The 14,688-nt window shown below is 36.8% G+C and overlaps 1 protein-coding gene and 1 long non-coding RNA gene across 11 annotated transcripts in view; one reads left to right on the top strand and one right to left on the bottom strand.

Moving 5' to 3' along the window:
- Nucleotides 1-6,228, bottom strand: part of LOC136254748 (uncharacterized) — a 304,047-nt gene extending 297,819 nt beyond the window's left edge. Inside the window, exons 1-9 of one of the 10 annotated variants that reach the window (XR_010700716.1) lie at nucleotides 5,355-6,216; nucleotides 5,120-5,300; nucleotides 4,909-5,071; nucleotides 4,656-4,782; nucleotides 4,338-4,605; nucleotides 4,249-4,277; nucleotides 4,066-4,158; nucleotides 3,556-3,620; nucleotides 3,344-3,496 (exon numbers count right to left, since the gene is read on the bottom strand). Coding sequence is in view for 6 of the 10 variants with exons in the window: in XM_066047494.1 (XP_065903566.1) it covers nucleotides 3,421-3,496; nucleotides 3,556-3,620; nucleotides 4,066-4,158; nucleotides 4,249-4,277; nucleotides 4,338-4,402; nucleotides 4,656-4,699 (372 nt within the window). In the remaining 4 variants the exon portion in view is untranslated. The other 9 variants (XM_066047498.1, XM_066047494.1, XM_066047495.1 and 6 more) reach the window with 9 other exon arrangements.
- LOC136254754 (uncharacterized) overlaps nucleotides 4,179-14,688 on the top strand; it is a 29,973-nt gene continuing 19,463 nt past the window's right edge. Inside the window, exon 1 of the long non-coding RNA XR_010700727.1 lies at nucleotides 4,179-5,667. This is a non-coding gene — a long non-coding RNA (uncharacterized lncRNA). The remainder of the gene's footprint in view (nucleotides 5,668-14,688) is intronic.

The raw sequence follows: 14,688 nt of genomic DNA, 5'->3' as shown, positions 1-14,688 counted from the left end.
ACCATGCATTACCTTAGTCACATGATATCATGTCATCACCAGATTACCAAAGGCTCTGTTGTAATTATAGAATTTTAAAATCTACAGTATGTCATCCCATTCTCCCAACCACTACTTATATACTCCTTGTCATTTAAATACAATGGGGAGAAGTTAACACTTTTAAGGACCAAAAGCAACAATTTTCAAGCACTTTGATGTCTGGAGGCTTAATAAGGTTACTAAATCCTAAGGTGGGGTTACCAACTAGTTGGTAACCTGTGGTCTAGTATATAGTCAATTGATCAAACAAACCCAGTTGTTTAAAACTAATTGATCAAACAAACACCATTTACATGTTCCTATAGACATGCAATAGTTGGTACATAGCTAAAATCAGTAAACAGTACAAGTCACACTACAAACTAAAAAATTAATTCAGTTTCACTGAAGTTTTGGCATTGATCCAAAGTTACTAGTAAATATTAGTACCTCCAGAACTGGCTGTATACAGATTGATCAACAGCAGGCTTCCCATCATGACATTGAATTTCTAGAACAAACTGACAGAGTCAAAAGTTCATCTCTTGGCCACTTAACATTTCATATTTGCAGCTAAATGGTTTCTCACCAGCTAACAGTCTCTGATTCCTATTACTCGCCCAATCTTCCCACTGCCTACTGCCCTTTTCTTTTTTTGAAAGACAAGTCTTTTCTGGTATTCTAAATTCCACTGCTTCAATAGCTGCTTGTGATTTGGGTGAACCATACACACGTTACCTTTCACTGTTGCCACTAACCGCTTGGTTGGTTCTAGGTGTGTACAAACATCACTAACACCTTGACTAATACTGTTTTCACTGGCTTCCCTCTAGATATTCGATTTCATCAAGTACTTTACTCACTTATTTGTCAATGATAAAGTCTTCATCCACACAGCAGAGAAACTTTTCTACACTTTTTGGCTTCACTACTTCACTTCCAACTACACTTGAGGGCTGAAATAAACTTTCCAACTGGATTTTGTCTTCGCCATTCACAGTTCTGGCCACTGCAGGAGTGATAAAGCTTCCTTACATCATTTAGAAGTGCCATAGCTAGTTTAAGTTTCTAAACTACTTAAAGTGTGCCAACAAGGTTTCTGTGTGATTTAGCGCCCTCTGACGATGTTGGCTTGGCTACCCAGAATTAATTACCTTGGCCTGCAGCCTCGTTAATTAATTTGTAGTTAGTGCTCGCCACATCATCATCAGGTTGCTAAATTGTGTAGAAACCTCAACTTGTTCTAACTATAACTTAGAAAGCATGATAACTCCGTATATATAGACAATCAATTAAAGCAGTTGAGAAAGTGCTTCTATGTATTTAGGTAGTTAGTTTGAGTTATAGTAATGAAATTAAGTGGTTGTTGCAATTCATATAGAATTACATATTAAGTTATGAATTTATAAAGGACCTTTTGTAGTTAGTAGAATGGTACAATGCAAATAGTAGGTATTTTGTGTACTTTGTGATACAATGATGAAACTATCCGCATAAATAATAGTACTGTTATATTATAATACCTTAATAGCCCTTTTGCAGTAACATTTTAAAAAGTGGGTGAGATCAAAGAGAAAAGAGCTTTATTTTCCATAACGCATTCAAGCATGCTACATTTTCCATTTGCGTCACAATAAAGTACAGTTATGCATTGATTGGAAAATAAAGAACCATTATTTCCCAAAAACAAGATCACATGCGCAACATTTCTAATCGCCAAAAATAGCCAAAAAGATACTATTTGTTTGTTTTACTACTGCACCTGTACTACATATACATTTACCAGTTGTCTGATGGCTGAAAACCAACGTGGTTCCAAGTTCACAAAATGAATGCTGCTCCAAACAATGACGACAAGATAGCACTTTAAACCAGTTAAAGCACCGCTACGCTTGTACTATATGAAATAAAAGCACTTGGGCACGGTCTCAAGCCTAATATAGCACTCACCTTTGCCTCGTGCTATTATAATATTAGTCTCTCACCCACATCCTCGTGCTTTTATTTCCATATTGTGTGCTTGGCGGTGCTTTAACTAGTATTTAAAATCCCAAGAGGTATTATTCTCCACCATTTAAACCTGCGCGTATGGAATCACATTAAAGGTGTTTATGTAAAACTAATTTGTTTGATGTACAGCTCATTCCACTACAAAAGTTATAATCATTTTTATAATTTTAATTTTTGGGTGTAAATTAATCAGTAGGTAATTTATTTGTAATCACCTATTAACTTCAAATGAAAGCCAAGCAGCACCTGTAATGTGAAACTGTGATTTAACTGCACCATAGTGCAAAATGATGCCTCAGTTAGATAAAGACAAAAAATGATGAATTAAAATTTCAATACAAAAATGTCTGTAAAGGTCACCAAAGGTCAAAGTTGTGATGGCACTATATCAAAATTATATATATATATATATATATATATCAAGACTCACAGTAGTGAGTCACGCGGCCAAGAAACTACAAAGCGCACGCCCAATTAAAAGACGCGGCCACTACTGTGAGTTATTTACGTGTAGGGCCGGTTTCGCAATATTAGTCCTAAATTACGCAACATCTCTCAATAGATTTGTATTGTGTTACGTGATAAAAAATCTTTAGGAGTCGTTATAGTTTTCTTGCGACCTCGCTAAAATAAAAAAGTAACCATCGCAAAATAAAAAATAGGCGTATTTCACTTTATTTCTCTACCTTATGTTACAACTACTGTCACGTTATACCAGTCAACATAGTCGTGTTTGTATAGTCCATCTAGCACTGACATTATCCAATCCTGGTTTGCCTATACGCGTATTTTCTTCAATCAATCTCTAATCCCTACAATAACTTTTAAAGACACGACGTGGACACAAACTCTAATGCCTGATAAACAAGTTGTGACAGCGTGCTGAACCGTAAGTTCCCTAGGGATGGCGTTTTAAGCAGAAATCTTTTAAATGCCATTTAGTACCACACCCCATGCGAACGTTTATAAATCGCCAGTTGTCTTATGGTTTGAAGAACAAAATCACTAGCGAAGGTGCTTTAAGCATACTCTTCAATTCTCTATTTACATGTAATTTTTAATAGATTAACCACAAAGACCGGTAAGGTGAATACAAAAGGTAACAAGCCTTTAGGGGTTACCACCTCTATGTAGTATGTACCATGTAGCTTGTGTTGTGGCTTTCATTAAGTATTATGCACACACAAATGGTGCAACAAAATTTTGTAATGGATTGCTCGAATGTGGTTGGTGGTGTTGTGGCTCGAATGTGGTTCGTGGTTTGCCAGTGACCATGTATGAGTTGGGGTTGGTCCACACAACTTACACAATATTCAAATTTCATGATGGCCATGATAATTTCTTGCCATATGGTAAACATACAACAATGTGTAACAACGTTAATTAACATCACATCAAGACTTGACTAAAAATAGTTCCAACAATAGTGATGATTTCTTGTATGTCAGCATGACGATACTGAGACCTGTAAAAGAATAAGCAGGCACTGAAGTTAACCTTAAATTAAACACTCATGCAACTGACCTGGAACATCGGTCGCAACACCAAAAACACTTGTTTCGATATCTGATGACACAATCTAGCAGGCACTGAATTAAAAGAGAATGTACAAAAAATCAATATGCCGGGCTGTGTCAATAATAGCATGGATAATCAAAATGAACAAAAATTATATCCCAGGCTAAGTGAATGAATAACATAACTGTTGGGTAAGCATGTTAAACCAGAACATTAGGACATTAGTCAAACCAGAACATTAGGACATTAGTCAAACAAAAGTACGCTATCACAACTTGGTCATAATACAATGTTTGTACCACTGGACTTCACACTGGTTGCCCAAAAATTGTGCCATTCTGGGACAACAGCATAATATTATGAAACAAATAGTTACTACAACACAGAAGGCTTACTGTTGCACTGTCTACACTGATATACCATAATTTAAAAACATAACAGGTGGGCATTAAATACAATACACTTAATATCTGGGTACTAGGAAAAAATCACTAACATCACAACATGTAAACTGACCTGGAAATTAACACCCTTGATGCCACTACAGTCTACACTGGATACTTGTTCGAACCCATCAACACTATGCGTGATACATCTGAGTAGATTGACCTGCAAATTCACATCACTAGTATACAGTGATAATTGATAACTGCAATAACAACAATTGCAATAATACAATTCTTCTGCACGTCAACTGACCTGAAATTCATGACACTCAATACCGAGACCTGTAAAAGAATAAGCAGGCACTGAAGTCAACCTTAAATTAAACACACATGCAAACTGACCTGGAACATCAGTCGCAACACCAAAGACATCTGTTTCGATATCTGACAAAACAATCCAGCAGGCACTGAATTAAAAAGAGAATGTGCAAAAAATCAATATGCCGGGCTGTACCAATAAAGGATGAATAATCAAAATGAACTAAAAATATATATCCCATATGCAGGTTAAGTGAGTAACATAACTGTTGGGTAAGCATGTAAACCAGAACATTTGGTCATTAGTCAAACAAAAGTACGCTATCACAAACTGGTCACTGATAATTGATAACTACAAAAAGAACAATTGCAATAATACAATTTCTCTGAATGTCAACTGACCTGAAATTCATGACACCTGTATCTTTGTTCCTGCATGGTCTCATCTTTGTTCCTGCATGGTCTCAACTTACATATGTACCATGATCACATTCAACTGCTAGTGGATAAACCAGTATGACCAGATGGCCTGCAAAAACCAACAAGCAGGTGTTAAATACAATACACATACCTAAAGCCTGGAATATGAAAAATATTATATAAGCATTATTCCACACTGATATAGTAATAGATTATAGGATGTTGTGGAACTTGCCTAAATGTGTAAACTTGAACATGAGGACAACCGCATAATCTGGACACTTGGAATTGTCCAATACCTGATGAACCGCAAGTAGGTACTAATGACATTCACTTCAACATTTTATCCCAGCTGGGTGAATCTCTTGTAACTGAGTAAAAAGGTGTTTATTTTCCACCTGCAACCAAAGTTCTACATTTCTGTGGTTGGGTGTACATAAACTGACCTGGAAAATCAGTATGCCATAGGGGTATGGAAATGGTTCCTTTCCTTCTGTTGTGACATTACTTACAGCTGACTGGTAAATGATCATCGATGTCCCCATGGACCCCAACAATGAGTATACCAACAACTTCACAAGTTGGAATGAATTTCCTTTCAACATCTGGTGGACAGGTCCAAAAACCCTATCGCACAAACACAGTGAATCAGTGTGTGGCGATGTGACACGTTGCACAAACTTCACTCCTCGTTTCGTTAGCATTCAAGACCGGCATATATCATAGAGTCCCTCAGTATTCTTGACTCTTACTTTTTCAAGCGTTGCTCAAGCGATGTAGTTTCTCACGAGGGGCTCGAGTTTCTCAGTAAAGTCAAGCCGATTAAAGTACGCCTCACCATCCAGTTACATTCTTAAACCATTCAATTTAAAACCACGTATCATGAGTGTCCGCTTAAGGTAGTTAGGGACTTTCCACGAGATTTCCCCTAAATAGATCACGTGTTAGTTGTCAATCTGGTGGATTCTGGTGGTATACATGGTTCAACAATGCGGTAAGTGTAGTATAAGCTGTCAATGAATAATTGTTTGTACACTACTAAACTAAGTTATTTTTGTGTGATAAGCATGCTTGAGGAAGGGTCTGGGGGACGAGACTAATGTTTTGACAGCAGTTGATGGACAGCAGTTGATGATGGCCAGGCAAAGAACTGCGAGAAGAACTACTATGATAGTATGATAGTAGGGAAAAATTCCCACCCCTATAGCTCTGCCTAGGGGCATTAACTAGCATTATCTACAGCTACTGTATTATGTTGCTGTCTACAGCTACTGTATTATGTTGCTGATATGTACATTCAGGCCAAGAATAAAGGTGAAAGTGGTAGTAAGGCTCAATCCTATTATTCTGCTGAACAGGCAAGGGAGTCTGGGACTCTGGGGACATGTTCCCTCAGGAAAGTATAAGTACTACAACTTTTTTGTTTTAATTGCTTCATCAAGTATAAAAATTTCAGTCAAAAGGTGATGATCGAGCTCTGGTCTTATGCACTGGTTGGAGTGGTTGTATCGATACTGCACTGTGACATCCTTGAGGGGTTAGTGCTGGCATTGTCCATGGCAGTACTATTCCATCTCCCCGAGTCTTGATGATTGAGTCCTTCATTCCTTTCTCTGCTGCTCCAATCCTGAAGTTTTGACCACAGTCAAAAGGTGACGATCGAGGCTCTGGTCTTGCATCTATACTGTACTGCAACACCCTTGAGGGGTTAGTACCGGCATTGTCCATCGCAATACTGTTCCATCTCCCATATACAAGTCTTGATGGTTGAGTCCTCTATTCCTTTCTTTGCTGCTCTAATCCTGAAGTTGCGACCAAAATATTAAAAAATGGTTAAATGATTATGATGATAACAATTACAAATGTATTTATAGCTGTGTAGCAACTGTGAACTAATTAGGCACTTGCAAGTTTAATTAGGTGTCTGAAGCATTTAACATGCACAGATATGAGATATATTCATCACGTGCAGGCAGTAAAGATAAATTTACTCTAATAGAACAGTCATACTACACCGTAAATTCATACTTCCGAATTTACGGTGTTATGAAACAATCATTATTATGTATGGATTTTACTGACTCTCCAAGATAATATTCTGCATTAATGTTAATTGCTCATTTCCAAAAAAATTACCTTTTAAACCAAATATAGAGTCTATCACTGACAAAAATGAGTGATATCCACCCCAAAAACACCTTCGCTGTAAAAAAGGCGCGCCCAAGAAACTACAAGTACCTGGAACCCAATGTAAAAAAGAAAAAGAAAAATCAGCTTAGCTGAAGTGAAAAGTAACTGGTAACTTAAAGAGCTGATATCTGAAGCGGCCAAGAATACAATTACTAAAGTTTAATCCATGCAAGAACACCTTGGCTATAAAACAGGTGTATACATGAAAGTAACTGGCAACTGAAATGGCTGATATCTGAAGCGGCCAAGAATGAATGGTCATATACAACTAATTCAAAAATTTAACACTGAACCTTTATAATTCAGCTGTGTTCTATATTCACTCTTGCTGCATCGTAAAGTAATTTCTTTTAACTCTAATTGGCTGGTAATTTGGCCGCCTTTTTTTGCTCTATTATACTGACTATTAAAAAAAGCGGCCAAATTACCAGCCAATTAGAGTTAAAAGAAATTACTTTACGATGCAGCAAGAGTGAATATAGAACACAGCTGAATTATAAAGGTTCAGTGTTAAATTTTTGAATTAGTTGTATATGACCATTCATTCTTGGCCGCTTCAGATATCAGCCATTTCAGTTGCCAGTTACTTTCATGTATACACCTGTTTTATAGCCAAGGTGTTCTTGCATGGATTAAACTTTAGTAATTGTATTCTTGGCCGCTTCAAATATCAGCTCTTTAAGTTACCAGTTACTTTTCACTTCAGCTAAGCTGATTTTTCTTTTTCTTTTTTACATTGGGTTCCAGGTACTTGTAGTTTCTTGGGCGCACCTTTTTTACAGCGAAGGTGTTTTTGGGGTGGTATATATATATCACAAAGAGTACAACTTAATCGTATCAAAAAGTGCACAACTTTTGCACTATGCTGCTCTACTAATCATCATATATTTCATTGATAATTTGACTGTCCTAACAGGTGACTGGCGATGTGATCAGTACAGATGGGTAAATCAAGGTGTCCATAATCTGCCAAAGACAGACCCACAAGTCAAGAAATCATACTTCCGGATCAGTCTGCCTGATGGTCCATCAAATGTGTTTATTAAGCATGCTTATAATCTGTTACCTCCAAGTGATAACATGACCACTGTGATACATTATTTGGGAGATGAAAAGGCTGCTGTACCTTTTCCACATGGTAATGCCACTACGAATTCCCAAAGGAGCTATGTAAGAACTTGTCCATCTGTACTGAAAACTTTAGAAGAAGAATGTAAGGTGGCTACCCCAATAAAAGCTTACAGAGCTGAAATCACAAAAGTTCCTCCATCAACACATTTGTCGGTGAAACAACCTCGCAACATCAAACAAGTGAAAAATATCCGCTGTCATATTTTGGAAGACTTTCGTCTGTCACATGATGGTATCATTAACCTTCATGAATTAGCGATTGATTTGCCTGATTTTATTCATTCCATTCATACTCATCCCGATTTGATCTGCATTTGTGGGCACAAGGTTTTGTTTAATGAGTTGGACCGTGTTCTATTGGTTGATTCTCCAAGTGCCCAATTACTTTCCTATGACACAACTTTTCAACTCGGTGATTTCTATGTGTCTGTCTTGTCATTTCGCCATGTTCTTTTTAAAGAGTGTCCCGCCATACCAGTAGGGTTTGTCTTACATGAACGAAAGTATCAGTCTGTTCATGATCAGTTTTTTGATGTGTGTTGTAAGTTAGCACCTGGCTTGAAGAGTACTACAAACCCAATCGTGACTGATGAAGAGCAGGGTATTGTTAATACCATAGCTTCACACCTACAATCCTCTACAAATCTGCCGTGTTGGAATCATGTTTTTTGTGATGCAATGCGCTGGCTTCGAGCGCATGGTGCTCCTTAAAAGGATGTGGGTATCTATTTGTCAGATGTCAAGGACCTTTTTCACCTACCATCACAAGTAGAGTATCAAGCTGAGCTTTTGCACATGGCCCAAAAATGGAGTGCAGCATTTTATCAATACTACTGTAACCACATTGCCCCAGACATCACATCTATTGCACGGTGGGCAATCGAGCCACTTGGAGTATATAGCCCATTTAGTGGTGTAACAAACAACCAGGCTGAGGGTTTGAATTATGTCTTAAAGCAACTTGTGGAATGGCGTGAAGTTCCTATTGATTGCATGGCTTTAGCCCTTTACAATCTTCAAGGGTACTACAAAATAGAAATTTCACGTGGCAAACGGAATTTAGTGAATTACAATCTTCATTCAAGATTTTCATCAATTGCTGCTATGGAAGCAGAGCTACCTTTCAATTCAGATCAGCAAATTTACCACCCTAAAGAAATTGTTCAGCGTATTAAGGGAAAATGTACCATGGCTAATGTTGGTGTAAGTGAATCAATGAGTGATAAGAAAGAGGATAGATGCTTAGAGCAATTAACCCAGAAAGAACGAGCAAGATGTGTAGTTGAACAACATAAAATCAGTTTAGATTCTAATTTGCGAACATTCACTGTCATGGGGACAAACAAGCCTCATGTTGTAACATTGTATCCTAAAGAATCATGTTCATGTGCTTCATCTACTTCATGTTACCATATTTTGGCTGCAAAATTAAGTATTGGCGTGACCTGTGAAGCTGTTCCCAAGACAAAACTGAGCTTAACACAACTGAGAAAAAACTCCCGTAGCTCCAAAGAGAAAAAGTCTGGAAGGAAGAGGCCTAGACCAGGAGACTATGAAGTTTGTCCTGCTCCAGATGCTTTAGGAAGTGAGTTACAGGCACAAACATGAATGTTTTAATATTGTCAAGAATTCTTAATTCCATGCAGAAAATATTTTTCATGGGTGGGTTAGTAGTAATTAACATATTTGTGGTGTGTTGGGACCTCTGTGAGCATGCCCTATACTATGAATACCCATTAGTAGTACCAGTGTGTTGGCATTGCACTCAGTAGACTGTTGTACTGGGAAAATGCATATACATTTTTTAAATCGTATTATGACTAACAACTAGCATTTCTTAGTTTTCATTGTTGTGTAGGACTTAACTTATTTCTTGTCACTAGTAGAAGTTGTAAACAACATAGCAAGTTCTGTACTGTAGGACAAGTACTATTTCCCAGACGGTGCAGACAAACATAATTTATGGGTGCATCCCTGGTTAAAAAATAATTACTCAAATACACTGAAACCTGTACATCATATCATGGACCAACCAGCAGTGATTATTAAGGTGTACTGATTTTCCAGGTCAGTTAACATGCTAAGGAATACAGCTATACTCTGACACTTATATGTGACCCGCTGGGCAAAAACCCACTGTTTTCGCAAAATTCTGATTTGTCATAAAATTTATTAAAAAGATGTGTGCCACATGAAAATTTTACGCACATTTTAATTGCTTTGATTTGGAGTGAAGTAATGCTCATATCAGCAAAACCTATGCACCACTGGGCTATAAGGAGTAAGTAGATTTTTGTTTCATGCTTGTACAGTAAATTAAACATGAGTTACAGGTGTTTATTTATGATGTGGCAAAAATAGTGGGTATTGTAATTTCTTACCTTGATGGATGTGGCAGTTTACATTGAGCTAAGTCCCATCTTTGTAGCTTTTAGTTGTAAGATATGATCGATTATTTAGGCGCCTGTAATATATTTGCTGTATTGTCACTGTACATAATTTTATTAAGATTCTTAATTGCTATTCCAGCTGTCTACCGCTGTAACTATAAGGTTATCCATCATAAGGGACTGAAACTTTGGTATTCCACTCCTTTCTTACCATAGATAACAGAGAAGCAATAAAAAGGATTTCGAGGAATGTGCTAAGTGGTGGGTGTTCATTCAGCCGGTTATATATTTCATGCAAATGAGGACAAAACCGGCTTCTGAATGCAAAACTTTTGTAAAGAAATACTATATTACAGAAATCTGTTAAAGGAAGGGGGATAATGAATTATAAAATATTTTATGAATTGGAATTGCAGTAAGTTTCCCTGTGCATTTATAAATAACACATTTGAGCTATCAATACACAGCAACCACCGGACGACTAGTTTTAGAAATACATGTAGCACAGCATCAACTTCTTTATCTTAGAATGCGAACATGATTTGTGCATATGATCTGGGAACACATTTCACTTAGAATGCATTTTACTTTTTCAGATGCTACAGAAGAGCACTCCTGTGATGCAAAGCAATCAATTCCTGGTGACCAATGCATGTCACAATGTCATGATAAAGGTTGTTAAAAATGTTTATAAAGTTTGTATAGAAGTAACATGGATTGTATTAATAGGTGAAGCTGATGGAAGTGTGGAATCTACCTGTTCAGATGAGGAGAATTATGGTAAGTGATTAAATTATCTGTATAACGTCTAATGCTCTAAAGCAGGCCATCAACAAGATGATACAAAGGAGACCAGTTCAACACGTATTTGCAATTGTAAATCTGATTGCACTAACAAAAAATGTCGATGCTTGAAGTATGGTTTACCATGTACAGATCATTGTCACAGTGGCATGAAATGCAAGAATAAAGGTATGTATAACAAAATTTACTTGGAAAAAAACAATACAGATTTACATTTATTAGCTGGTAAACAGTATAGATGTGATGATAATGTTAAAGATGATACGTTGTTAAGGAATAACGTAATGGTATAGTAACACTAAAACATGTGCTTACATAATTATAAAACCCTATTAAGTACTGAGTTTATCATCATTGTGTTTAGAATTACCGGACTGGGAGTGTTTTGACCAGTATTTAGAAGATATGTGGAGTGAAGAAAAGCCAGTAATCATATCACAAGAGGTAGAGGACATTATTGCCAGCAAATCATTTTCTGCCAAACCAATTGGGCCTATTGGTGCACACATTCCCGATGGGTTTATTCAGGTAATACCACAGTCGTTCGCTAGTTCATATGTCATCAACTCACATGAGGATGCTGCCAAGCTCCAAAAAGTGTTATCTGATCACAAGCAGCCACAGCCAAGCATACTTGTATACCCTTATGAAACTATTGCCAATGGAGATTCTGTGATTACAAAACTACTGATGGACCACTTTGGACACCGCTTCAATTTTGGTACATAATTAATACATAATTTTTGTAGTAACTGAGTACACATAAACAAATCACCAACATTATGATGTGTGTATCAGAAATGCTAAATCCCAAAGGTTTTACATTTCGTGCCAAATAAATTTTACTGAAAACATCCTGATGCAAGCCTTTTATTGATGCATTTGATAATAACCATTCACAAGGGACTTATTATTGCATTGTTATAGGTCTTGTAGTTATATCAGGCTTCTCCATTAATAAAAGACCTCCAAAGCACCTTTACAAATTACAAAAGAAGCTGAATCATGTTGATAACAGATTTTGTAACTACATCATATGTTACAGTAACACTCAGGGATGTGCCCAGGTGTAGAATAGTGGTAACTACAAGAAACAAAGTTAACCCTTAAAGGCACTTGGGAAATGTATGTTTGCACAATACAGTCATACACGGCAACATTAAGCACAGATAGAATAACCCGATCAACCTAAAAAATCTACATATCAATCGAAAGTCTATTCACTGGGTTGCTTGGGGAGCTTTAATGAACATTTTAACTACAGAGGCTTACTTATTATGAAGCGATGAATGACGATGATTATGTTTTCTATTATTCAATGTTTTCACCATGTGTACAATTTACTATAGATAGTGGGTTTAATCACATGAGTTCTATACAGCTCGATCTGAATTTCATGGCTAATTGAATGAAACTTATCTCAAATTGATAGGAGCACCATCATTGAGTTATAAATCATCTAATGTAAAGTATTTTGTTCATTGAAATATTGTTTACATGGCGAGTTTGCTTTAGCGTGAGGGTAAATCCCTAGGTATCATTATAAACTTTATTACATCACAAATAGACATAGAAAGTATGCTTTGAAGGTTTACAGCCATGCATGTTTGGGCTTATGGATATACCTTTAAGGAATCAGTGCAGAGGGTGTGATAGTGGTAGCTAATTTATTTGAGTCCCAACCACCACCTAGTACTGTGTACACATCCTTAGTACTGCATATTAAAACACAATTCACAAAAAAATTGACCAGAAACGAGCCCTACAATACTTTCACAGTGTTTGTACTAGCAGTTTAATCAAACCAAAACCAGGGGCGTAGGGAAGGGGGGTTCTGGGGGGTTCAGGAACCCCCCCTGTAAAATTTAGACTTCTGCAAGCAGCATCCTAACACACCATTTAGTATGGTAGGACAAAATGAGTGAGCAATATAGTGTAATGGCACAGCACAACAATTGATATAACTTACATTCATCTCTCAGGGAAGGATTCACAGGGGTAACATGAGCCCTCTTCAAAACTTGTTAAAAAGATCAATATACTCTAATAGAGTAGTCAGGTATACTCTAATAGAACATGCATGTAAACATCCATGTCCATATGAAGTTTTTCATATATTCCAACATTAAATCCAAAACTTAGCATGACCTTATACTGCTATAGCTTTGGTGTGCAGTGTTTAAAGATATAGAGCTCCAGTAATTTATCACTTGTGTTATGCAAGATGAATTCATGCTATGCATATTTGTATAGTTATATTGTTTTGATTGTCATTTGTATCAGTGGATTCATGGCTCCTATACCACAGTGAGATATAACCATCACTTACAGATTACTATATGTGTCTCTATGTGTTATGCTGTCTGTTTCCACTAGGTGACTTTATCTAGTACTACCTTCATCCCAGGGGCACTTAATGCATCATAATTAATGTACTTTTTGCATAAAATATAGCAATTTGCTGAGTTTTGATTTATTAAAATATTGAAAGTCTCTCAGCAACTGGGGGCTGCACCCCCAGACCCCTGCTTCTACTAACTCAATGCTGGTGCTGGAACCCCCCTTCAAAAAATCCTGGCTACGCCCCTGAAAACTGTTCTGATGAATGACTATTACGGTAACCTTTAAACAAGGTTCATGCAGCAAGTTTCTAAAGAATGGCAGGAAAGTGCCAACGATAAATTGTGAGCCTTTCCAGTCTGTTATGCAGAATAGTCATGTCCATGCCTAAAATATGCTGCCCTCTTTTTGATATATTTTAAGAGACTGTGAAATGTCCGCAACTATCAAGCTATACGGCATGATAATAATTGTATGAAAGTTTATATGTTCTTACGACAAGTAAAAAATATTTACAGTATGATGTAATTGTTGTTACAGAAAGCTATGCTTTTGATTCAAACAGTACAGGGGGCACTCAAGAAGGTATATTATAACAGTGCATTTACACAATAGATACATTCTACCTGTAATCTATATGGATACGTTGTCAATTAAAAATTATCAATTCTGTACACAAGTGACATTAAGTAGAGGCAAAAATATAAAAGATGACAACGAACTTCATTATGCGAGTATTTCTTCTTTATTTTATGGCAAAACACTTTTATAGGCTATCATTAAGTAGTATGCACATCCCATTCACAATGTACAAGCAGTTTGTGTTAGTTGGTTAATCAAGTTTCCTTCATGGTATGTGAGAATTGTAATATTGTGTCACAGGCAATGACAGAACAGCTGCTAAAGTTCCTAGATGCTCTTTTGGTCAAAGAAATGAAGCTGCTTTTCATCTGGTTAAGAGCCTCAATGCTATGAAAAAGAAGTTAGATTGTGCCAAACGAAAATTCTATCCACCCTCCTATTGCTGTTGATGATCTTCCAAATGAAATAACCACTAATGTTACAACTTGGATTGAAAAGTTTAACCTTCTCACATCAGATAAGGAGGTATTGCAATCCCCCACTCACTGGCTTAACTCCTCTATCATAGACGTTTCACA

This window comes from Dysidea avara, chromosome 4, assembly GCF_963678975.1.
Source record: "Dysidea avara chromosome 4, odDysAvar1.4, whole genome shotgun sequence".
Lineage (NCBI taxonomy): Eukaryota > Metazoa > Porifera > Demospongiae > Dictyoceratida > Dysideidae > Dysidea > Dysidea avara.
Note: the sequence above shows the minus strand (reverse complement) of the source record. Positions and strands in the feature narration are given on the sequence as shown.